The 23541-nt window shown below is 42.8% G+C and overlaps 1 protein-coding gene across 5 annotated transcripts in view; it reads right to left on the bottom strand.

Annotated features, from left to right (window-relative positions):
- ORC1 (origin recognition complex subunit 1) overlaps positions 1 to 23492 on the bottom strand; it is a 31980-nt gene extending 8488 nt beyond the window's left edge. Inside the window, exons 1-15 of one of the 5 annotated variants that reach the window (XM_064589143.1) lie at positions 23353 to 23492; positions 23117 to 23247; positions 19282 to 19381; positions 16787 to 16900; positions 16027 to 16154; positions 14758 to 14936; positions 13078 to 13396; positions 7268 to 7637; positions 6226 to 6330; positions 5436 to 5631; positions 3143 to 3240; positions 2441 to 2542; positions 1845 to 2016; positions 1133 to 1240; positions 696 to 845 (exon numbers count right to left, since the gene is read on the bottom strand). In XM_064589143.1, the coding sequence (XP_064445213.1) occupies positions 696 to 845; positions 1133 to 1240; positions 1845 to 2016; positions 2441 to 2542; positions 3143 to 3240; positions 5436 to 5631; positions 6226 to 6330; positions 7268 to 7637; positions 13078 to 13396; positions 14758 to 14936; positions 16027 to 16154; positions 16787 to 16881 (2022 nt within the window). In that variant the 5' untranslated portion in view covers positions 16882 to 16900; positions 19282 to 19381; positions 23117 to 23247; positions 23353 to 23492. Of the gene's footprint in view, positions 1 to 695; positions 846 to 1132; positions 1241 to 1844; positions 2017 to 2440; positions 2543 to 3142; positions 3241 to 5435; positions 5632 to 6225; positions 6331 to 7267; positions 7638 to 13077; positions 13397 to 14757; positions 14937 to 15456; positions 15585 to 16026; positions 16155 to 16786; positions 16901 to 19281; positions 19382 to 23116; positions 23328 to 23352 lie in introns of those variants that run through there. The other 4 variants (XM_045897695.3, XM_064589144.1, XM_054512863.2 and 1 more) reach the window with 4 other exon arrangements.
- Between the last annotated feature and the right edge of the window lie 49 nt (positions 23493 to 23541).

Below are 23541 nucleotides of genomic sequence, written 5' to 3'. Positions count from 1 at the left end.
ATGGAGAACAAGTTCATTAATTAACCACTCTGACAGTGCTGCTGGACAGCCACCCTCAGGTCCCTAAGCCTGACTTCCAAGTGCCATGGAACAGGTCACTCAGTCCAGCCTGAGACCGCCCCGGATTCCAGCTCCTTTCACTGCTGACAGCGGCCGCCGGTCTCCTGCAGGGTGGCAGTGGTGCTCGTCATTTCTCGTTTTGGTGAAGACACCTTTTCTTCTCCCAGAATCATTCAGAAGTAGATCAAGGCAGAGGTGCTCTAATTAGAGCGCGTGGGAGCATCTTCGCCTCTGCAGTAAGCACAGGCTCAGCTCCTGGCTTCACTCGACTCGCTTCTAAGTCCCTGATGAAGGACCACGCCCCCAAGGGCGGCAGCGGCGGCGTCTGCCTTGCTCCCCGCTGTGCTCCGTGCATCAACGCACGTGCTTTGCATTGAGGGGCGAGTGCTTCAATGCGCTTAATAAGCAATTAGACCTTCAGGGCGCTGTGCAGTTTAAGAGCACCCAGGTGGCAGAACACCAAGATGTGTTTGCAGAAAATCATGCAATGGTGATATATTTAATTACAGGAATTTCAGAAATCACATTTTGTACTTTTCCCACTTATTTTAGTTTCCTGTGTATTTAATTTTTAGAACTCCTTGGCCCAGATTATGGGTCTGTAAGAACGGCTTGAGAACAGCCCTAGGACCTACCAGTCGACTGGATACCCGGTTCATCATGATGCGCTCTGGCAGGTCCATCGTGTTGGCGATGGTCAGGACCACAAGCCGGGCCTCCTTGTGAGTGGGCCAGTCAAAGAGATTGTATAGTACATCTTGTTTCTGAGTCCACAGAAGGTCAAGCTGCCAGGAAAGGGATAGAGATGCAGGATCAGCCACAGAACTGAGCCAGGGCCTCAGAGTGGAAGACCTGTTACCACCGCTTTAGCTGCCTGTGCTTCTCAGGTCCCACCATGAGAGCAGCAAGGACATCAACGGACACAGGCCTCTCACCATTGAAGAACAGGCTCAGATGAATGAGGGATGAGAGAAAGGAGGCAGGACCTCCCTCTGAACCCAGCATTTGCTCCTGGAACGCCACGATCAAGCACCATGCCACTTTTCCGGTCCTCCCGGAGGCGCCTCCTTACCTCATCCACAAGCAGCACGGTGGTTTCCTGAGAGGACCTCCGGGTCAGGAAGCGCTTTGCCAGCAGTTCTGCCGCATGGTTAGCGGTTGCCTTTTGGCCGGTCAGCTTCTGCAATGCGGGGAAAAGCAGGTGTGGTAAATGGGAAGGATTTTACTCTCCTGAGCTTAATGTTAAATTTGTAGTAGAGGAAGCAATTTAGTGTGAGGACTTTGGTATCCTAAATTCTGCCTTCCACTCTGGTCTTAACCTTAACCTGGAAGGAGAAGAGAAGGCACCAAAAGAGATGATAAAGTCTGTGTTTGAAATGCAAGTGAGCCACAGGCGGGTCCCAGAAGCATCTCCAAAATCATTACTGCATGACTCTATTTATAACTGGACATTACTTGTCCCAAGAAAACCACTAATGAATACAAGAGCCAGGTTCAAACTCCAGCCAACCTCTAATCTGTTTTCCATAGTTGGCCACAGGGCCTCCTGTGTGCCAACAGGTTTCACCACGTCAGTAAGTCCTGGCTTCCAATAATTCATGCCCAGCTCCTAGACTTTAAGGTCCCTGAGGGTAGGAATTCTGCATTCTTTACTCTTGCTACCTCACACAAAGGACAATGCCTGGCACACTGTAAACATATCAATAAGCACAAAACCTCTCTTTTTTCAGAAATATGCCACCAAGAAACTCTATATTCCGAAATGCTCAAACAGCTTTACTCACCTGCAAGATCTGCACATAGACCTGATGGGGCTCTGTCAGCTTCATCCCATTGACCTCGATGTATTGAAAGGGAGGAATGTCATTTACTTGGGCGGCCTGCTGCAGGCACCGTATCACCTCGTGCACAGTGGCGGTCTTCCCTGTCCCTGGGACCCCGGAGATGTACATGCACCTGCAGCAAGAGGGGAGGACCCGTGGGCTGAGTCCGTGCCAGCCGCCTCACACCATCACCAACCAGTTAGAGGCGTGGGGATGTGTGAAGGAAGGGCCCAGACCCCTGAAATGCAGAGGTGGGGGCAGTAAGGACCGTCCTTGGAAGCTAATCAGAGCAGGACCTGGTTACACAGAATCATTCATTCTACAAGCAATGCTGTATGCACAGAAGACCAGCTTCATTTTCTCTGAATGACAGAGTTTTTCTTCCTAGAGAATTACTTTGACAACAAAAGCTGCTTTAGAAGCCTTCAGGCTTCAGCAACAATTTTGCCTATTCTCCTGACGCTGGGAAAAGGCCATTCGGTTGAACTGTGACACTGAGGTGGTAGACCAGCAGGGGGTACCCCCCAGACCATCCAGTTTGCCTCAGCATTACTCACCCTCCTGTATGGTCAAGGAGTTTGCTTTCCACAAAGTTGTAGATGTTTTGGAATTCCTGTTCCCGACAGGGAAGAGACTCAGGTACAGCAGAAACATGCAGCCTACGATCGGTGATAAATAAGGGGAAAGGAGGACTTCAGAAACATTTCACCATCCACTCAGTAACAAATGGGGCAGGTTTCTCTATGAAACTTCAATTACAAATCCACAGGAATGCCTTCATTCTCAAATCTCTTCATTTGGCCTCATAATCCCTTTCTCCACCCCAATTACCCAACTGATAGGTTCTAACCAAGGGTACATATCACCTGGGGAGCTTTCCTAAATTACAGGGATGGCCTTCATCCCATAATAGATTCTGATTTATCAACTTGTTTTCTGGGAAGATCTTGGCTTACGTATTTTAAAAAAGTTCCCGCACAGTTCTAAAGGGTACCATAATGGAAAAGCAGTATTCTGATTCATCAGCCACCTTCTATCCCTGGGCAAACGGTGGCAGTAGCCTAGGTTACTCCTTCGAGAACCTGTCCACATTATCCCACCCAGACACTGCTTGAAAGGTTTCTTCTCTCTAAACACCCGTGTTCATTTTACTCTCTACCTTTATTATGTACACGAATGACTACAAATTACTTGTTTGATGTGAATGAAAACAGAGACCCATTTCTGCCTATCTAACAGGGGCCCACGAGCAGTGTCACCTCAGCCGGGCCTCCTCCAGCATGCTGGCTGGCTCCTGGGCAGCCAGGTTTCGGCTGGGGATCTGGGGAGTGGCATGGCGTGGCGTACTAGGCTTGGGCTGTGTTCAAAAAGAGAACATATTTCAGAAGGAAAAAAACAAAGCAAAACACCATCTAGGACACATCAGCAAATCTGATTCACGATGATCTGATAAAAGAAGTGGTGAATACCTCTTAGTGCCTTTCTGTATAAAGTACGATTCTCCCCCTCTCTCATGTTACAAATACTGTTCACAGGCCAAACACAATTTCTTTTCTCTAATTTATACACAGTCCTGGGATTTGAAAACAATGTCAATCTGAGTAAAGAATGAATGAAAGTATGGATTAAATACTATTTAAAAGTAAAATATTATCCTGAAAGACAAGAAATTAAGAAACCCTAATTACCCTACCCAATACACAGTAGGGTAGGAGGCATAAACCGAGGTTGATTCATAGGTTTCTCCTCTAGATTTGTCTGAAAATATGGTCAAACTTTAGCTCAGCACTTCCATAATCCACAGCCTTGGAGAGACATCACCAGATTTTTCCACTCCAAAGCCCTAGGTCACTATTCAGTCTAGTCTGACAGCCCTAGTCTCTTTTCTTTCTTGCTACTGGCTCTCTAGAGCAGGTCTGCTACCCCATCTTCATGTTCTTTCCACAAAGCACTCACTTCCGTGGGGGCATTTCCCCTCCCCACCCTCTGATTTCCCCAGGCTATAGAGTAGTAAGAGCCTCTCCACTGCTTCCTCAGGCTTTAGAAAGCACTTACACCCTAATAGTTTTCTATCTCTTACCGTTGGAGAAAACAAGAAAGGACTACCAAAACCTTGTTGAGAAGGTATCAAAAACCTTGGTGGACTTCTGACCTTTTTTATCATGCTAAAGATGCCATCACACCCTAATATCCCTTGTTCTGGGTGGGACCCAGCAGATGCAATCAGAACCTTGATGAGCTATTTGCATAATGAGAAACTCCAGGTAAGATTATCACTAATCTAAAGGTGATCTATTTGATTTCCTTTTCCGGAGGTCTTTTTTGACTTCAGCCCAATCACATTTTTCTTGATATGGAAATACGGAGATCAGCTTTAGGAAAAAGTCTCCTATTAAATAGACATTTCCTAAAAACAATATACTCCAGAAGAGTTTCCTGATCAAAGACTCATACACTAATAACCTCTGGGAAGGTCACAATAACATTAATAAATTAATGGCCCTGAGAACTCCTGTGACAATGAACCAATTTAACTGTGTAATTCAAACATTTCTCAAACACATTTGAACATGGTAAGACCCTCTTTTAATAGGTTCAACATTCTGCTAAAATTCCACAGGAAGCAGAAGAGATGTCCATTTACCTCTTCCCTCTTAACTTTACACAGTTCCTAAGACCTCAGTCGTGCTCCGTTTCTCAGGTGAATCAAATGGCGCAGGAGAAACAACATAGCCCAGCAGCCCTGGATTTGAGATCTGATACGCACTGAGCACTTGCAAGAGGACTACACTGCCATTTGGACCTTAGTCTGTACTTTCTGATTTAGTTCTTCTTTCCAGCCTATCTCTTAATGTGGGCAAGGCATCCCATGATGGTAAATGAAACTACCCCTCAAGCTATAACCACAGCCCTGGCGCCAGCAAGACCCTGCAGGACTGACCCCCAAGACAATGATGGACCTGACTTTACTGCCCACCAGCACGTACACACCTGCCTTTGTCCCATTTTCCTTATACAAACCTAGAAGTATCTTCAGCACTTTGTAGAGTCTTTGAGAGGTTAGAACACTGTCTTCTCGGGGGGTGGCCTCACTGAAATAAACTCCTTTCTTGTTTCACTACCACTCATCTCTGCCTTTGGATTTTGTCAGCGGCAAGTGGCCAAACCTCATCTGTTTGGAACCCCTGGAGCCAGGGGCTCTTGCACTCCTGCGCCCCGGCTCCACAGATTACGCATAAAGCACTCTGCTAGCGTTTGTGGGAAAGGCAAAGATGAGGAGCCAGATCTCGTCCCTCCCTCAGGAAGTCTGGCTCTTGGCTATTTGGTTCTGTATCTTAAAAGGAACTTGGATTCAAAATCATTGCTACTGGATTCATTTTCAGTCCTAGGGTTCACTTAGATCTTTTCTTCTATGAATATTCCAAGTGGAATAACTTTGAGTATGACGGACCTGTGCTCAGAATCCAGCTGTGACTGTGTGACCTTAGCCATGACAATTTTAAAATTAAGAGAAGGATGCTTCACTGGCAAACAAACCTAAAACAGCCTTACGGTTTTCTTTGGTGTCTTTGAGGGGGTCTGTAAGGATGACTTCACGGAAGAGCATAGGTTCTTGGACACCCTACTGGATGTTCTCCTTGGAAGGGGTGGTGTGGAAGTCTCTTCCTCCTCACTGCCAGAGTCTGAAATCTCTGCTGCCGGCAGAAACTCATCCTCTTCTTGGTCACTTTTACTATTACCTAAAAACCTGAATGGTGGGACACATTATTTTCTGATATTCAGTATCTAAATAAAAAGCTCCCTAATAGGTCACTGTGGACTAGAGATACTACAGTCTTTCCTACAACCAAGTAATATAGGATGTGCTCTGCTTCTTGGGCCCTTGCTACTGTGATGCTCTGCTAAGGGCTTTAATTATATTATCTTATTAAATCCTTCAACAACCCTGTGACTTGTGTATTATCAGTCCCATCTTATAGAAGAGGAAACTGAGGCTTAGAAAGGTGAAGTAACCTTCCCAAGGTTACATAGTATTACAAAGCTCAGGTTAAAATCCAAGTAGCCAGAATCAAAGTTCATGCTTTTAGGCACTCCACTAACAGTCTCGCTGCGTATGAGTAGGGGGCCCTGGGAGTCCCCTGAATCCAGGACAGTGTTTCTTGCCCCTTTCAAACTGTGACATTTATGTGGAATTAACATAATCCCAGACATACCAAGTAAAAGGCAAATTTAATGGAATAGCAAATAACAAACAAGAAACATAGGAGGCTTTAAGAGTTGAGATTACGGATATCATAGACAGCAGTGATGAACGTTTCCTGCTTGCTAAGAACAGGCTTACCGAAGCTGCTGCCTAATCCGATTCAAAGTCAAGAGAGAACTCTTCCTATGGATCCGATGTGGGGTAGAGGTAGTTTTATCCTGAGCCTCTGGTTCTTCCGCCTCCCTGCAAGATATCACAGCAAGATGACGAGAAACAGTTTTGGGCACTAGGAATCAGCAGCGGGCACCAGAAGTAGTCAGGTGGCCTGACTGGCTCCTACTGTTTTTACAGCTACCTTGGAGGGATTTGGATTTGGAGGGAACTAATCACACTTTGCCAAAAAGTTTATAATTCAAGTCTGACTCAAAACCAAAGATAAAGTTTACATGAAGCTTATCATTCAAATCAGACTCAAGACCTCCCCAGCCAGAGATCAGAATGTACTCATGCCAGACAGAGCTTCTTGTCCTCTTTCGTTTCTGAGGCATTGATGGATTTACTATCTAGGCTCAAGGTGAGCAGAAATGCAGCTCTGTATTCAATACAAAGCATTTACCAAGCAAACCTATTATAGACCAGGTGCTGGAGTTTCTGAGCAGGAAATACAGCAATGTGTAATCTCTGTCTTGTCATGACATTATTTGTGCAGCCCATTATTTACAAACATTGTCTCGTGTCAAACTGCAAAGTTAACAAACTAGATGCATTATCTTCTTATACTATATGTATTTGAGAATGGTTTCCAATTTAAAAAAACAAAACAAAAAACAATAGGAAAGTGAGTGTTAACATGTGGCAAAGAGCCAGAGCAGGACTGTGAAGCAATCCAGGTTTGGGAAATTATCTCCTAGAGCAGTGATTCCAAAAGGACAGCCAAGTATATCAGAATCATCCAAAGAGCATTTCCAAATGCAGATTCCTGGGCCTAACACTTGGAGATTGATTCGCTATGTCTGGGAAGAGGCTTAGAAATCTGTAATTTGGAAAGGTTCCCGGGTGATGCTACAACAGTCAGATTTGAGACCTGCTGCTCTAACTTGAGCAGCCGTGTCCCACACACGTCACATCACATAAAGGAGCTCAGTTTGCTCTGTGGGAGGCAGGGTAACGCCCCAGTCACCTCTTTTTGATGTTTTCTGGCTTCAGAATCATGAAAGGCACCGCCAAGGATTTCCAGACCCCCCTGATAGGGGTAAGTGTTCTTTCCTCACTCGTCTCTGTGGTTTTCAAGGCTGGGACTCGGGTTCTCAGGATCCTGTGAAAGTCAGGTGATGCCTTCTTGTCATCCTTGGCACATGAGCTTTGAATCTCTCCAGTTTTCTGTGGGGCTTTCAGAGCTGGAGATGAGGTATGAAGTCCATCAGGCTGAGACCTCTTCGTAGGTGAGGTGATCTCAGAGAAGGCCACTTTTCGTTTACTTCTTCTGGGAGAATCCAACAAGGCCCCTGAATTCTGCTGGGAAATCCTAGTGCTGGGTGTCCTAGGGAGACCTAATCAAAGAGAAATCACCACAGACAATGTATGAATTTTATAATGAGCACTATACACAACCTCAATCTCATTAGAGCTAAATTCATCCATTGAAGTTATACAAACACATGAGTTGCCCATATATATTTATTTATTTATTAGATTTTTTAAAAATTATTTATTTGAGAGAGAATGAGAGATAGAGAGCACAAGAGGGAAGAGGGTCAGAGGGAGAAGCAGACTCCCTGCCGAGCAGGGAGCCCCATGCGGGACTCGATCCCGGGACTCCAGGATCATGACCTGAGCCGAAGGCAGTCGCCCAACCAACTGAGCCACCCAGGTGCCCCTGCCCATATATATTTAAAAAAAAAAAGAGGGCGCCTGGGTGGCTCAGTTGGTTGGGCGACTGCCTTCGGCTCAGGTCATGATCCTGGAGTCCCGGGATCGAGTCCCGCATGGGGCTCCCTGCTCGGCAGGGAGTCTGCTTCTCCCTCTGACCCTCTTCCCTCTTGTGCTCTCTATCTCTCATTCTCTCTCTCTCAAATAAATAAATAAAATCTTAAAAAAAAAAAAGAAAAGAAAAAGAAAAGGAATGCTGCCTCATTGTATTCTAGGGCCACTTTATTTTTTTATTATTTTTTTTTTAGAGACAGAGCATACATGTGTGAGCAGGGGGGAGGGGCAGAGGCAGGACAAGAGAGAGGGAGAATCTTAAGCAAGCTCCATACTCAGCACAGAGCCCAATGCAGGGCTCGATCTCACGACCCTGAGATCATGACCTGAGCATAAATCAAGACTCAGATGCTTAACCAACTGAGCCACCCAGGTGCTCCATGAATTGCCTATATTTTTAATTATTCCAAGCTAGCTAGCTTTCTTTCCCCAAGCTAGCTTGCTTTTTAAATTTTTCATCTCTCCTAAATTCCAGGGTGATTTTCCTAATTAGAACCATAAGTCAACTGTTAAATCAGCTTTTGTGAATAAATGTTCAGCAATTTCCCTGAAGTAATCTACCTAAAGAATGCTTAACCAGGGATGATACTGCAAGCCCTCAGCCCCCACTCAACAGCATCTGAAAGAATTTCTATCAGCCGCTCTGTTTGAGTAACAAGACCTAGATTTTTTTTAACTCATATTCTATCTGCCAATAGAGAGGAGATGGATCCCCGGGGGCAATCAAATGGGTTCTGTGAATACATAGACCCACATGTGGATTTGCCCCTCTCTCACCATGACAAAGGTACCAGGAACCAAGTCATTCATTCAGATATCAATGTAAAACTGTAAAACTGGCAGGATATGTCCCAGGTGATAGGAGAAAACAAAAAATTGAGACTCAATCCTGGTCCCCATCCATAAGACACTCTAGTCTAACAGGGGAGATGATGCACATCAATGTCTATAATATGAAGTAAAATTGTCCTAAAGCACCTAAGTGCTAGTAAATATGGCTTTTGAGGTAGACCTTGAAAAAAGGACAAGATTCCAACAGAGTTGAAAGGGGAGGGAGGAGGAATTTGGAGGGAGAATAGATGAGATGGATGAGAGTGAAGGCAACAAGGCTTTCGAAAGCACTGGGCACAGAGGCATTCACTTTAGTCCCAGCAGGTGGTTATGTTGGGATTAGCTGCAGATAAGGTGAAGAAAGTCATCTAGCACCTGCGTGGAGAATATAGGGTAACTCATGTCTAGATTAATATAAAAATGTCCCAATGTCCTGGTCTCCCTCATACCTCATTTTCCCCTTTCTGTTAAAAACAATTAACCCAAAACATTTTCATCATAACCTCTCTCCTCTAGTTACATAACTGTGTCAAGTCCAGATTTCTTACCCTAACTCTCAAGGTCCTGTAAAATCAACAGTCAAAAAATACTGCCATTTATTTCTAAATGGTGATGTTGCCAATTATTTCTTTAGTAATCTTTTGGTATTTCCCAACAATGTTTTACATGTTTATATTCAGCTCCTAAATACCCATTATACTAAGGAGCTATCAAGAACACAGATAACTTATACCCAACGAACTTGGCACATACACCAAGAATTCAGAAGGACTAATTACATAGAATAGGATGAGGATGAGCTCTCAAACTGCCATGGAGCGGCTTCAGATACATTACAATTGAAAAAAGTAAGATGAAAATGATATATCCAGTATGCTACTCTACTGGATAAGAAAAATAAAATTATATGCATATTTGTGCATCTGTATGTGTGTGTACACATATGTATCTGCTCATTTTTGCAAAAAACACAGAAAAAATAAACCAGAAACAAAACTGATTACCTACAAAAGATGGAACAGAAACGGGGTACAAAGGCAAAGAAAGGAATGGGGCTTCTCTAAGTACACTTTTTTTTTTTTTTTTTTGAGATTTTACTTGTCAGAGAGAGAGCACAAGCAGGGGGAGCATGGCAGGCAGAGGGAGAAGCAGGCTCCCCGCTGAGCAAGGAGCCCGATGCGGGACTCGATCCCAGGACCCTGGGATCATGACCTGAGCTGAAGGCAGACGCTTAACCGTCTGAGCCACCCAGGCGCCCCAAGTACGCTTGTTTTAAATAGCTTTGAATCTTATTTTAATGTTTCACATGCTTAAAAATTAACCAGATGGGCAAGGCCCTAAAATTAAACAGAAATAAAAGAACCTAACTGCATATCACCAATGATATAACCATCAGCAGAAAAAAAAGCAATTAAATTAAATTTACTCCCTCGGTGGAATATATTCTAAAGGCATAGAGACCTGCAAATAAATTCTGAACTTTAGTTGGTAAGTGAACTACTGGTAGTAGTACTGGGATAGCAACTGGTAAACTACTTTGTGTCTGGGCGCCTGGGTGGCTCAGTCGTTAAGCATCTGCCTTCGGCTTGGGTCATGATCCCAGGGTCCTGGGATCGAGCCCCACATCGGGCTCCCTGCTCAGCGGGAAGCCTGCTTCTCCCTCTCCCACTTCCCCTGCTTGTGTTCCCTCTCTTGCTGTGTCTCTCTCTGTCAAGTAAATAAATAAAATCTTTAAAGCTTTCGAAGTTACAGGGCTCAACATTACTAGTCATTAGGGAACAATCATGCAACAATGACACACCACCTCACATCCATTAGGACGGCTACTATCAAAAACACAGGACACAACAAGAGTTGATGAAGGAGGGGGGAAATAGGAACCCTTGTGCACTGTTGATGAAAATGTAAAATGATGCAGCTGCTGCGGAAAATAGTATGGTGGTTCCTAGAAAAATTAAAACTACAACGATCATATGACCCAGCAATTCCACTTCTGGGTATATACTCAAAATGAAAGCAGAGACTTGAGCAGATACTTGTACACCCATGTTCATAGCAATAATAGTCACAATAGCCAAAAGATGAAAGCAACCCAAGTGTCTACTGACAGATGAACAGATAAACAAAATATGGCATATATGTACTATGGACTATTATTCAGCCTTAAAAAGAAAGGAAATTTTACCTCGAATAGCCAAAGCAATCTTGAGAAAGAACAATGCTGGAGGCATCAAACTCCCTGATTTTAAACTATATTACAAACCTACAGTAATCAAAACAGTATGGTACTGGCATAAAAAACATACACAAAGATCAGTGGAACAGAACAGAGACCTAAAATAAACCCACCTACACAGTCAATTTACAAAAAAACAACCAAGAATATACAATAGGGAAAAGACAGTCTCTTCAATAAATGGTGCTGGGAAAACTGGACAGCCACATGCAAAAAAATGAAATGGACCAACTGTCTTACACCATATGCAAAATCAACTCAAAATGGATTAAAGAGTTGAATATAACACCTGAAACCATAAAATTCCTAGAAGAAAACCTAGGCAGTAAGTTCCTTGACACTGGTCTTGGAGATGATTTTTTGGATCTGAAACCAAAAGCAAACACAACAAAAGCAAAAATAAACAAGTAGGACTATATTAAACTAAAAAGTTTCTGCACAACAGGGGAAACCATCAACAAAATGAAAAGGCAACCTACTGAGCGGGAGAAAATATTAAGAATCATTTATCTGATAAGGGGTTAATATCCAAAATATATAAAGAACTCACACAATTCGATAGCAAAAAACTAAACAAGCTGATTAAAAAATGGGCCAAAGATCTGAATAAACATTTTCCCAAAGACATACAGATGGTCAACAGGTACATGAAAAGATGCTCAGTGTCACTAATAATCAGGGAAATGCAAATCAAAACCACCACGAAATAACAACTTACACTTATCAGAATGGCTATTATCAAAAAGACAAGTGTTGGTGAGGATATGGAAAAAAAGCAGGTTGAGCCTGCTTCTCAACCTCTCCCACTCCCCCTGCTTGTGTTCCCTCTCTCGCTGTGTCTCTCTCTGTCAAATAAATAAATAAAATCTTAAAAAAAAAAAAAAAAGATTTTATTTGTCAGTGAGAGAGAGGGCACAAGCAGGGGGTGCAGCAGGCAGAGGGAGAAGCAGATTCCCCGCTGAGCAAGGAGCCCAATGCAAAACTCGATCCCAGGATGCTGAGATCATGACCCGAGCCGAAGGCAGATGCTTAACCAACTGAGCCACCCAGGCGTCCCTAGAATCTAAATAAAAAAACAAACAAACAAAAAACAAGCTCATAGATACAGAGAACAGATAGGTGATCTCCAGTCAGGGCGTCAGTGAAGTGGATGAAGGCAGTCAAAATATACTAACTCCCAGTTACGAAATAAGTCATGATGATATAGTGTGCATGGAGTTATAATGGCAACTATAGTTAAGAATACTATTATTGGATATCTGAAAGTTGGTTAGAGAGTAAATCCTGAAAGTTCTCACCTCAAGAAAAAAATATTTGTAACTATGTATGGTGACAGATGTCAACAACTTACTATATAGTATACCTGAAACTAATATGATGTTATAATCATTCCACTTAAATGAGGTATCTAGAGTGGTCAAATTCAGGAAAACGGAATGGTGGTGGTTGCCCAGGAATGGCGGATGGAGAGATGGGAAGTTACGGTCTAATGGTTGCAGAGTTTCCGTTTCAGAAGATGATGGGGATGGCTGTACAAAAATGTGAATGTATTTAATGCCACCTAATTGTACACTTAAAAATGACTAAAATGGTAAATTTTATGTTATGTATATTTCTTTTCTTTCTTTCTTTTTTTTTTTTTAAAGATTTTATTTATTTATTCATAAGAGACAGAGAGAGAAGCAGAGGGAGAAGCAGGCTTCCTGCTGAGCAGGGAGCCCCATGCGGGACTCGATCCCAGGACCCTGGGATCATGACCTGAGCCGAAGGCAGACACTTAACCATCTGAGCCACCCAGGCGCCCTGTTATGTGTATTTCAACATGTGTCCACTCAGTACCTGGCCTGCTGGGGCACTAACTTGATACAATGGCACCTGTTAATATTTTATCATATTCCTTTAGTCTCAATATTGCCCACTGTGACCCATTTCACACATACCACTGAGCTCCAGTCTCTTCTTTGCCTTTGGGGTGACAGGATGGGAAGGAGTTCGGCGAGATTTGGAGGTAGAGTGCCTTGATTCAATCCTTTTGATCGCATGCTCTGCTGTGGTCCAAGAAGTGCTTCCTAGGTCCTTAGTCTTGGCTCCCACAGGCTTCTGGCACCTAGGACTGCCTTCTTGTGGCTGATCAAACTCTGCAAAGAGTTCTGGGGCTAGTGGTCTGAATGTCTTCTCATTCCAAGATAGTTTCACAAAGAGTGTCTTCTCATTTTTCGGATCCATAGGTATCACTTCATCTGGGCCTAAAGCTACTACCTGAATAGGAAGAAGTGAGAACCAAATGAGCCAAGGGATGCTTCATGAGAGCTATGATTAAAAAGCATTTACGTCTGGGGTGCCTGGGTGGCTCAGCTGGTTAAGCGACTGCCTTCGGCTCAGGTCATGATCCTGGAGTCCCGGGATCGAGTCCCGCATCGGGCTCCCTGCTTGGCAGGGAATCTGCTTCACCCTCTGACCCTATCCCCTCTCATGTGTTCTCTTTCTCTCAAATAAATAAATAAAATCTTTAAAAAAAAAAAAAAGCATTTACGTCTGCATCCTTACCTGGAATGTCACTCTTCCCAAACTAAAGAGGCACAGACATGGCATATTTCCAGACTCCTAGCTATGAGGTATGATATCCATACCCCACGTTGCTTTCTTTCCCAGTCCAATCTATTCACTCATACCAAATTTCCCCACAACTTCTCTAAGCATGCTCCCCTGCTCAAGTCTGTAATGGCTCCTTGCTACAGCAAGATCTGATTATTACTCTGGTTTTTGGTGCCTTCTAAAATCTGGCCCCACTTTACTTCCTGAGTGCTCAGTACTCTTCCAAATGGCCTTCCATCATTTTTTGAGCTTGGCTAGTCACGGTCCTGCTCATCTCCCCTATCATGCTCCTGCCTGAATACCCTCTTCCCTCTCTAGCTTTCTAAATTGACCCTTCAACCTCTATATCTGCCTTTTGCTCCTTCACTCATTTAACTCAGAGACAAATTATTTTGAGGCATATGTTATGCTGGGCTCATAAACTGGAAAAATCTAACTGGTCATGCCAGACCTAACTCTCTCTGCCTACTGTTAAACCACACTTGGGACCACACTTCATATCATTATATAATCCCCTATTTTGGGGGCCTGAAGTAGCTCAAGAAATAACCCGTATCTTGGTCTCCAAACCAGTGTCTCCATTCATCCTACAGTTCATTGGAACCTGATTTATCACAAAATCCCATAATACACGTTTGCCCTTAGCAACTAACACTCTTTGTACTGATCTACTCAAGATGAAGTCCTCATTTAAGCAAGTGTATCCAGCCTCACAATGTTTTGTGCCTGCCACAATCACAGCTAAATATAATTAATTTCCCACTGAGATTCATTTGCTAATTCCTGCTCATCCCTCGGGTCACAACCTAAATGTCACTTCCTCCAGGAGGCTCCTAACACATGGTAAGTGCTCTTGATAAATATTTGTTGAGATGAAGTAGGCAGCAAGCAGAAAAGATGACAAACAGGAAAAAATTCATTTCCGTGGGGTAAATTAGAGCCAGTAATGTTTTTGAGGTCAGCAGTTTAGGAGGCAGCCAGAAATAACCTTCAAAATAGAACCCAAGTATCAAGGCATCACTTACTTGCACATGGTCAATGATGGTCTCAGCACTAATGTTGCTGTTACAGGAAGGGTAATCATACCAGAATATCTCCTGCGCAGCAGGCTTCCGGCCCAGCAAATGCCGTTTACTGACAGGAACTTCACAGAATCGGATAAACCACTGTACTCGAGCACATTTCTTAGAAGGAGCTTCAGAATCTAGGAGGGATAGGTGAAAAAAGGAGGTGTAAGAAAATGCAAGATCATTTTGTTAAGCACTTCGTATGTGCCAGACACTGTGCTAAGCACTTGATAATACTTGATTAACATATTATTTTTAAATCATCACATTAACCCTATAAGGTAGGTACTACAGCTATCTCCATTTTACAGGCAAAGTAATCAAGTTACAGGGACCTTACAAAATTTGTCAAAGGTCACAGGACCAACCAGCAGCAATCTGACGCCACCCAGCACCCATGTCCTTCTCACTTTGCTCCACTTCCTAATGAGGCTATCAGTCATCAAAGAAATTACAAAAGGCATTTGAGAGGAGAAATTCTAATCACAGGCACTGAACACATCTTGTAAATTAGTGATTATAAAGCAGCCACCAAAAAGCAGCAAAACAAAATCCGGGCAAAAATTAGAGCATCAGCCACTGAGGTGACTTCTGACAAACATAAGCTTGCAATTTTTAGCTTTACCTTTACAATATACCATTAACATCACTCCGTACCAGCATTAGGTCCAAGTGAAAGGATATACACTCATTAGTGCCAACATCATCATCACCTCTTCCCTTCCCCGGCTCTCTTCAGAGAAAGACTGAAGCCATCCAACGGAGCACCACACAGACTCCAAAATCTATACACAAAGGCCCATACCTCAAATACAAGTCTGTATTATAGTGCAAATCGCCTATTTCCCCCCCAACTTCCTCATGCTAAAGTTAAGACAACTCTGTATGATAGTGCAAATCACCTATTTTTTTCTGCCCCCTTCTTCTTGAATTCATCCTTTGTCCATTCCAAAAATCCTGCCTTAATGACCATTTTAACCCACTCCTAAAAATAATGGCAAAGCTAAATTCTTGAACCCCCCCCAATGCCATTTTTACCCAATACTGCTCTAATGAGTAAAGAAGTTTACTAGGTGTAAGAGGGTTCAGCCAGTGCTTAAATGACCCCACATCAGAAGCTAGGGCTCACACCCTATATGATGCTTTGAACAAAGAAAGCAATCAGAAATCTTGCAGCTCCCAATTGTTCATGATAAGAAATGGTTTTCATTCCAGCCCCAAACTTACCATCTTCAAATAGTTGAACCAATTTAGCAACATATGGATTTTCATCATCATCCCCTTCAATCAACACAAACTGTCCAACTTGGATGTGAATCTCAGTCAGACCACCTTCCATTTTGACACTCATTTCTCTAGGAAGGAGAGAAACATGTTAGGAAATCACTTAGGGTGGGCCAAGGTCTTCAAACCCTCTGGGCAAATGAAAGTGCTTTCCAACTGGAAAATCTAAATAGTTTCTCTTTGATGACCAAGTCTCCTACTAGGAAACCAATTCACCCATAAAGTCATATGCAAGAAGAAATGAAATGGGTTGAATGAATGGTTTTAGTGTGAATGGTTAATCCAGAGGCCTTAAAATGAACCCTAATCTCTCTCGGTTATTCACAAAGAACAAAGGCTTCCCAAAGCATGAAAGCTGCCCAATAACAGCATCAAAATTTTCAGAGACCTCTAGGGCTGAGAGGACATAGGAACAATGGCGAATTCTACCCTGTTATCATGCAGAAATACAAAGAAACCACTTTAAATAAATACAGCATCATCATACATGCGAAATTTTATTAACTTGACATGTCTTCCTCTATCACTGCTATATTTATGCTATCATCCTGTATCAAATAAAACCCCTCCTTACAATCCATTCATATTTATTGTCCCTCAATTCTCAATCTGTAGTAACTAGAACAGGCTGGATACAAGTTATTAACAATTTAGTGTGGAGAAGCTATTATTTCCAGGACAACCAACAGAGTCCATCACTCACTTGTAGGTGTGGTAGCGTAGTTTTTGATCCAACAACGGCTTGCCAACCCACGAATAAATTTGTCTGGTCTTCAGCCTTGTGGGGTAGTACGCCATGGCTCCTGTGTAAAAGTCACTAACTCTGAGTTAACATGACAATGCTCTGATGGATTCTAGCACACAGTCCTGCTTTCAATGAGTTCAGCCTTCTTTTTTGCCCCTGCTACATTCCCACAGATTTTAGAAAACATTTTCTTTGAGGAAAGTCAAGCTTTATTAAGATTGAACATAGACAATTTAGTATCATCTGCATATACCTTGTACTCTGCCTTACCTTTTCTTATGCAGGGTCAATATGCAGGAAAAGAAACTAAATTTTTAAGTACCTACTAGCTGCAAGGCAGCTAGGTTAGTATTAAACATGTTAGTATTAAACATCTAACAACTTGAAACTAAAAGATAGCGATACATGATTGTAAGTATCTTTTTTTTTTTTTAAAGATTTTATTTATTTATTTGACACAGAGAGAGACACAGCGAGAGAGGGAACACAAGCAGGGGGAGTGGGAGAGGGAGAAGCAGGCTTCCCGCCGAGCAGGGAACCCGAGGCGGGGCTGGATCCCAGGACCCCAGGATCATGACCTGAGCTGAAGGCAGACACTTAACGACTGATTCACCCAGGTGCCCCTGTAAATATCTTCATAACACTTGTAATCGAGATAGGGATAAAATATCAATGCACTAAAGGACAACTAATAGTGTGAAGAGCCAAGAGATGGAGCCAGAGAGACTACTGCAAGTTAGAGGACCAGATCTTGTGGCTGTTCAGGTAGCAAAGGCTTCCTACAGGGGCTTTCTGAACTGAATATTGAATAGTAAGTAGCTATTGATAAGATAAAGTTTATTTTTTTATTTTTTAAAGAGATTTTATTTATTTGACAGAGACAGAGAGCACAAGCAGGGGGAAAGGCAGGCAGAGGGAGAGGGAAAAGCAGATTCCCCACTTAGTAAGGAGCCCGATGTGGGGCTCAATCCCAGGACCCTGGGATCATGACCTGGGCCGAAGGCAGATTGCTTAACCGACTTAGCCACCCAGGCACCCCTGATAAGATAAAATTAAGTGAGAAATTCCAAGGGATAGAGGAAAAAACATGCAAGAGGCATTTAAGGGAACAGCAATGGGTTTTATCAAGTGTATCATTACGCTTACATTAAAGACAAAAACAAAACCACTCTGGCAGTTGAAAGGGGTATTTTCCTTTGCAGCTGACGGGCCCCAGCTATCAATAATTATGAGTAGCTGAAAAGAAATGCTTGTATTAAAGTACATGGGGAAAAAAAGAGACACTTTTACTGACAAAAACAGAAATGTGAATGAAAAATCCAAGCATATCTAACAAGCCTCTTTACAATTTGAAAACTGCAATCTATTAGTCTTAATAATGCCAATTTATTATCTTAAGTTTAAGTAATTAAGATAATAAATCTTTCCTCCAAATTAAATGCTGTTTTTATGGAGCTAAAATTTGACAAAATCAGGGTTAAAGAATTTTTTTCTTTAATCCGTCTGACAGAATTACTCTGAATTACTGATAGATGGACCAATAATTTCAGTCTGTGTTGAAAACAACAGAATTTTATTAGCATATTGACATCCTGATTAAATAAGCTTGTTTCCTGAAGTTCAGTAGCATTATGTCCTATTCTCTACTTGGGAACATTCTGACCTATAAGATTTTCTGCTTTTAAAAAAGGTATTTTTTAGCACACTTTGAGGAAACTAGCAAAAAGAAAAAGATACTAAGTCATTAGTAAATACACAGCTTAGAAATGATGCCTGAATGCTTTAAAGAACATTAAGAGTACTATATAATTCACAACATGGTAGTATTAAAATCAATCTAATTTTAATTAAGTACATCACAGAAATGAACAAAGAGCAAAGACTCATGAGTCAAAACAAATAAAAGATTTGTGCTCTGGGGCGCCTGGGTGGCTCAGTCGTTAAGCGTCTGCCTTCGGCTCAGGTCATGATCCCAGGGTCCTGGGATCCAGCCCCGCATCGGGCTCCCTGCTTGGCGGGAAGCCTGCTTCTCCCTCTCCCATCCCCCTGCTTGTGTTTCCTCTCTCACTGTGTCTCTTTCTGTCAAATAAATAAAATCTTAAAAAAAAAAAAAAAAAAAAAGATTTGTGCTCCAGTAAAAAATGAATTTGGATTCGTTATATCCAATAAACTTTTGGTAAAACTTAGTAAAAGTGCTTGAATCTCCGGCGCCTGGGTGGCTCAGTTGGTTAAGCGACTGCCTTCGGCACAGGTCATGATCCTGGTGTCCTGGGATCGAGTCCCACATCGGGCTCCCTGCTCGGCAGGGAGTCTGCTTCTCCCTCTGACCCTCCTCCTTCTCATGCTCTCTGTCTCTCATTCTCTCTCTCTCAAATAAATAAATAAAATCTTAAAAAAAAAAAAAGTGTTTGAATCTCAGTAAGTGTTCGAGGAAATACATAACACTAACTTACCTTACAATAGATATTCCTTTTAATGGATGATCTAACACAGTACTGTCAGAAGTAAACTTGCAATTTTTCACCTTTCCACAATGTAATCAAGCAAAATAGGCTACCGAGAGAACAGAGAGAACAAAAGATGCAAGTCAATTACTCACTAAACTGCCATTTTAAAAAGAACTGGAATATCACTTAAGAGTGCTTTGTAGCAAATTGGCTATCTCTCAGAAAACTGTCTACAATTCCTGAATAATCTAATTGTAGGACAAAGGGCCTGATTTGTCACTTTGACTATGACAGTTGACTATACTGAAACAATAATTTCATTTTTTCAAACCCCAAATTGGCAAACAGAAGGACTACCGCCATACTTACAAGGTACTCATGTATACCTAAGATGGGAAAAAAAAAAAATCCATGCTCTCAAATCTTTTAAATCCAGAAGTTATTTAATCTTACTAAAGCAGGCATCCTCCTTCAAAAACCAACCCAAGATAAAATTTAACATTCCCTTTCTAGGAGATCATGAGCTGTGTTCAATGAGACCAGTACATGGACACATATGCACAAGGGTGAGTGATTTACCCTAGGCTGAGCAAGCAGGGATATTGCAAGACTATCTGGGCTTGGACATAAAAACTGCCTCACTCTGGTCTATCACTCTGCTCCAGGCCTGGTTTTCCAAACCTCCAGACCAAGGTTGTTGGTGCCCTCAGACTTAATACACCCTGTTCTCTCTTCTTGCATATCTTTTCAGGGATGGCTCGGGTCTCAGCCCCAATAAAACTTTCTCAGATAGGCCTTCACTGATACCCAATGGAAATTTACCCTCCCACCACCTTATACTGTCCCTCAGGGTCATATTCCATTATACCACCCTATGATCAAAGCAATAAGCATTATATTACTTTCTTATTTATTGTACTTCCTACATTAGAATGTTAACTTCCAAAAAGCATGGATCTTGGGACCTTATCTATCTTGTTCATAACTGCATTCCCACAGCTTAGGTTAGGACTTGGCATAAAATAGGTGAATGAATGAATGAAAAACAAACTGGTTTTAAAAGTCATTAGGACAGGGGCGCCTGGGTGGCTCAGTAGGTTAAGCATCTGCCTTCGGCTCAGCTCATGATCCCAGGATCCTGGGATCGCTGGGCTCAGCCGGGAGCCTGCTTCTCCCTCTCCTTCTGCCCCTCCCCCTGCTTGTGCTCTCTCTTTCTGTCAAATGAATAAATAAAAATCTTAAAAAAAAAATCATTAGGACAGTATCAAGTGTGGTAAAGACATAGAACAACTAGAACCCTCATACACTGCTGGAAGGCATGTAAATTGGTAAAACCACTTTGAAAAACGGGCTGTATCTACTAAAGCTGCACATCCTATGACTCAGCAATTCCAACACAATACACCCAACATAAAAACATACATACCATCAAAAGACATGAACCAAAATGTTCATAGCAGCACTATACAGCAATGAAATTAAACCAACTACAACTGCACATATGGTGAAAATCTCAAAAAATAACAGTGAGTGAAAGAAATCAGACACCAAAAGAAATCATACTATATTGATTTCATTCATATAAAGCTTAAAAATAGGTTAAAAGTAACCCATGGTGTTATAAGTCAGAACAGAAGGTAACCTAAGTGACTGAAAGAGAACACAGTGGGGAAGGGACATGTTTCTGGGATGCTGGTCAAGTTTCTTGATCTGGAAGCTGGTTACACAGTTATGTTCTCTTGGAGAAAATTCCTTGACCTGTACATTTATGGTAAGTGCACGTGTCGGTATAGTTATTTTTCAATGAAAAGTTCAAAAAATTAATCAAGAATCCTTCCACAGAGGCAGCATAAGGATGTCAAGCCTCTTTGTACTGTTACTCCACTTTTTTACCTTCGACCCAGCATTTCATCTCACCCACCATTAGCAGAGAGATTACCCAAGAGGGACGATGAATGGGGTGGAAAGGCAGGCCTGACTTGGTGGAGCAAAGGCTTTGGCTCCTAGGAGATAACCACCACAGGCTCTTAATTGTTGCAGATACCAGAACTCTGGAACATACACACCACCCAGTGCAGGGTGCCACACCCAAGGAAAATATAAGGGAGTTGCGGTAAAAATGATAGCAGGTATGTATTGAGTCAATACGACAGAAGGTGGAGCCAAAACTCTATACATTTATCTCATTTAATCCTCAAAATAATCCTAGTACAATGCTAGTACATACTAAGTGCACAACACCTCTCAATAATAAATATTTGCTGGGCGCCTGGGTGGCTCAGTTGGTTAAGCGACTGCCTTCGGCTCAGGTCATGATCCTGGAGTCCCGGGATCGAGCCCCGCATCGGGCTCCCTGCTCAGCTGGGGGTCTGCTTCTCCCTCTGCCCTCCTCCCTCTCATGCTCTCTCTATCTCATTCTCTCTGTCTCAAATAAATAAATAAAATCTTTAAAAAAAATAAAAAATAAATAAATATTTGCTAAATGAAAGGTAAGTGCTATTAGCACTTCAAAATGATTAACTTGTCCCAATGTTACACAAGATGGTACAGCCTTAATTCGAACCCTGACCAGCCGGGATTCCAATGACTCTAAACCTTACAACACCTGCGTGAAAGCGGATAATGTTAATATATGCCTGAGAGAACTTGCTTCTGGTGAGCTTACTACAGTAAGCCAGGCTTCCCAGCCACTAACTGGGAAATCAAATGGACCTCAATTTCCTTACCCACAAAATGGATATAATAATAGAATCTTCCTTTTATTCAACCAATATATATTAATCACCCACTGTATGCCACGCACTATTCTTGGATTAAGTGAGAAAATGCAAAATGGCAAATTCACTTCCTCACTCCCTTAATCCCTTGCATTTATTTGTAAGAGACAGTGGATCTTTAAAAAAAAAAAATTAGAGGAATGTTGGGAAACTCGCATACAATTCACACAAAATTTTGCACTTAATTTCAGGGAATTCATAAGCCTTTTAACATTCACATATTGCCCTCTGTCTCGTTAAAAACGGTTGCAGAAAGACTTGGTAAACCGTGCTCTCACATCAGAAACCTCCGCTGGCATTCACAAGTACCCAATTAACAGCAGGGAAGAGGGTACCATTTTTACAGACTACTAAAATCGAAAACTGACATATCTTAGCATCGCAGTTTCGTAGCCCAGGATAAGAATCTCACATCTCATGCTTCTAAGTCCAGTGCTTTTTCCAACTATGAAAATCAGAAGGCGCTTCTACTCTGGGGTTAGACTAAAGGAAGTAGATAGAAGACATGCCATTCGCTCCTAGAAAGGTGGATGAGAGTCCCGCAGTTAAGAGCAGCGCAGTTAAGAGCAGCTCACCTGGGGCGGGAAGCTTGGGCGGGAGCCAGGCCTCTTATTCACAAAAAGCGACCTAGATAAGGCTCTCTGGGCTCAATTGTTACATCCGTAAAATGGGGTAATAACTTATGCTGTTCTGCCTTCCCTGTGGTGCTTGGTTCACGACGCCTCAAAGAGGGAAAAGATGGAAAAGCTTCCCAAGGGCAAAGCAAATAGGGATGGTTAGGATCATTAATGAGATTCTCAGGGCGCTGAGGGCAAGAAGGCTCACGCTTCTTTGCTGTTGGCTTCCGGTTTCCCCAACTGCAAACTCTCAGTCCCTGGCGGAGCGGGAAGCCTTTTACAAATCGGGATGTGGAAAAGAAAAATGCTCCTAATGGGCTTAGAACAGTGGTACTTAACAGGCGCTTTGCAAATAATCTGCTGAATGAATCAATGACTGAGTCCACAGAGAACTTCTCCAGTCTCCCCGGCCGAGATCCCCCTCCAGCCCCGGAATGCCACACTCACCGGGCGCCGAAGCCCTCTGTTCCCACCGTCTCAGCTCCAAGAGTTCGTGGAGCCGCAGCAACTCTAACCTGTCCCAGCTGGACTCCTCTTACAGCCACTGGCCGCACGCCGGAGCCAAAGCGGGCGCCGAGCTAGGAAAGAAGGTGGGGAAAAGAAATTTTCGCGCCAAACGTCGTGGCTCCGCCCCCAGGCTGTCCCCACAGCCCCGCCCACCCAGGAGGGGATGCACGTCGTACGTCCGCCAACGTGTAGCGGCCATCATTGATTCGGTCGGCGACGCAGTTCGCGGAAGAAGTTCCTTTCCTTGCCGCATTCCGGGTACCAAGATGGTGGCCTGAGCTCTTTAGAGAGACTTCCTCCATCCTTCGCCGTCCCTCTCAGATTTTTTTTTTAACCTGGATGTGACGCATTAAAGGACCCGACGG

The sequence above is a fragment of the Mirounga angustirostris genome, unplaced genomic scaffold (assembly GCF_029215605.1).
Source record: "Mirounga angustirostris isolate CCGP_5_RB_7025 unplaced genomic scaffold, mMirAng1.0.hap1 SCAF_4, whole genome shotgun sequence".
Classification (NCBI taxonomy): Eukaryota; Metazoa; Chordata; class Mammalia; order Carnivora; family Phocidae; genus Mirounga; species Mirounga angustirostris.
This window is presented reverse-complemented; position numbering and strand designations above follow the sequence as displayed.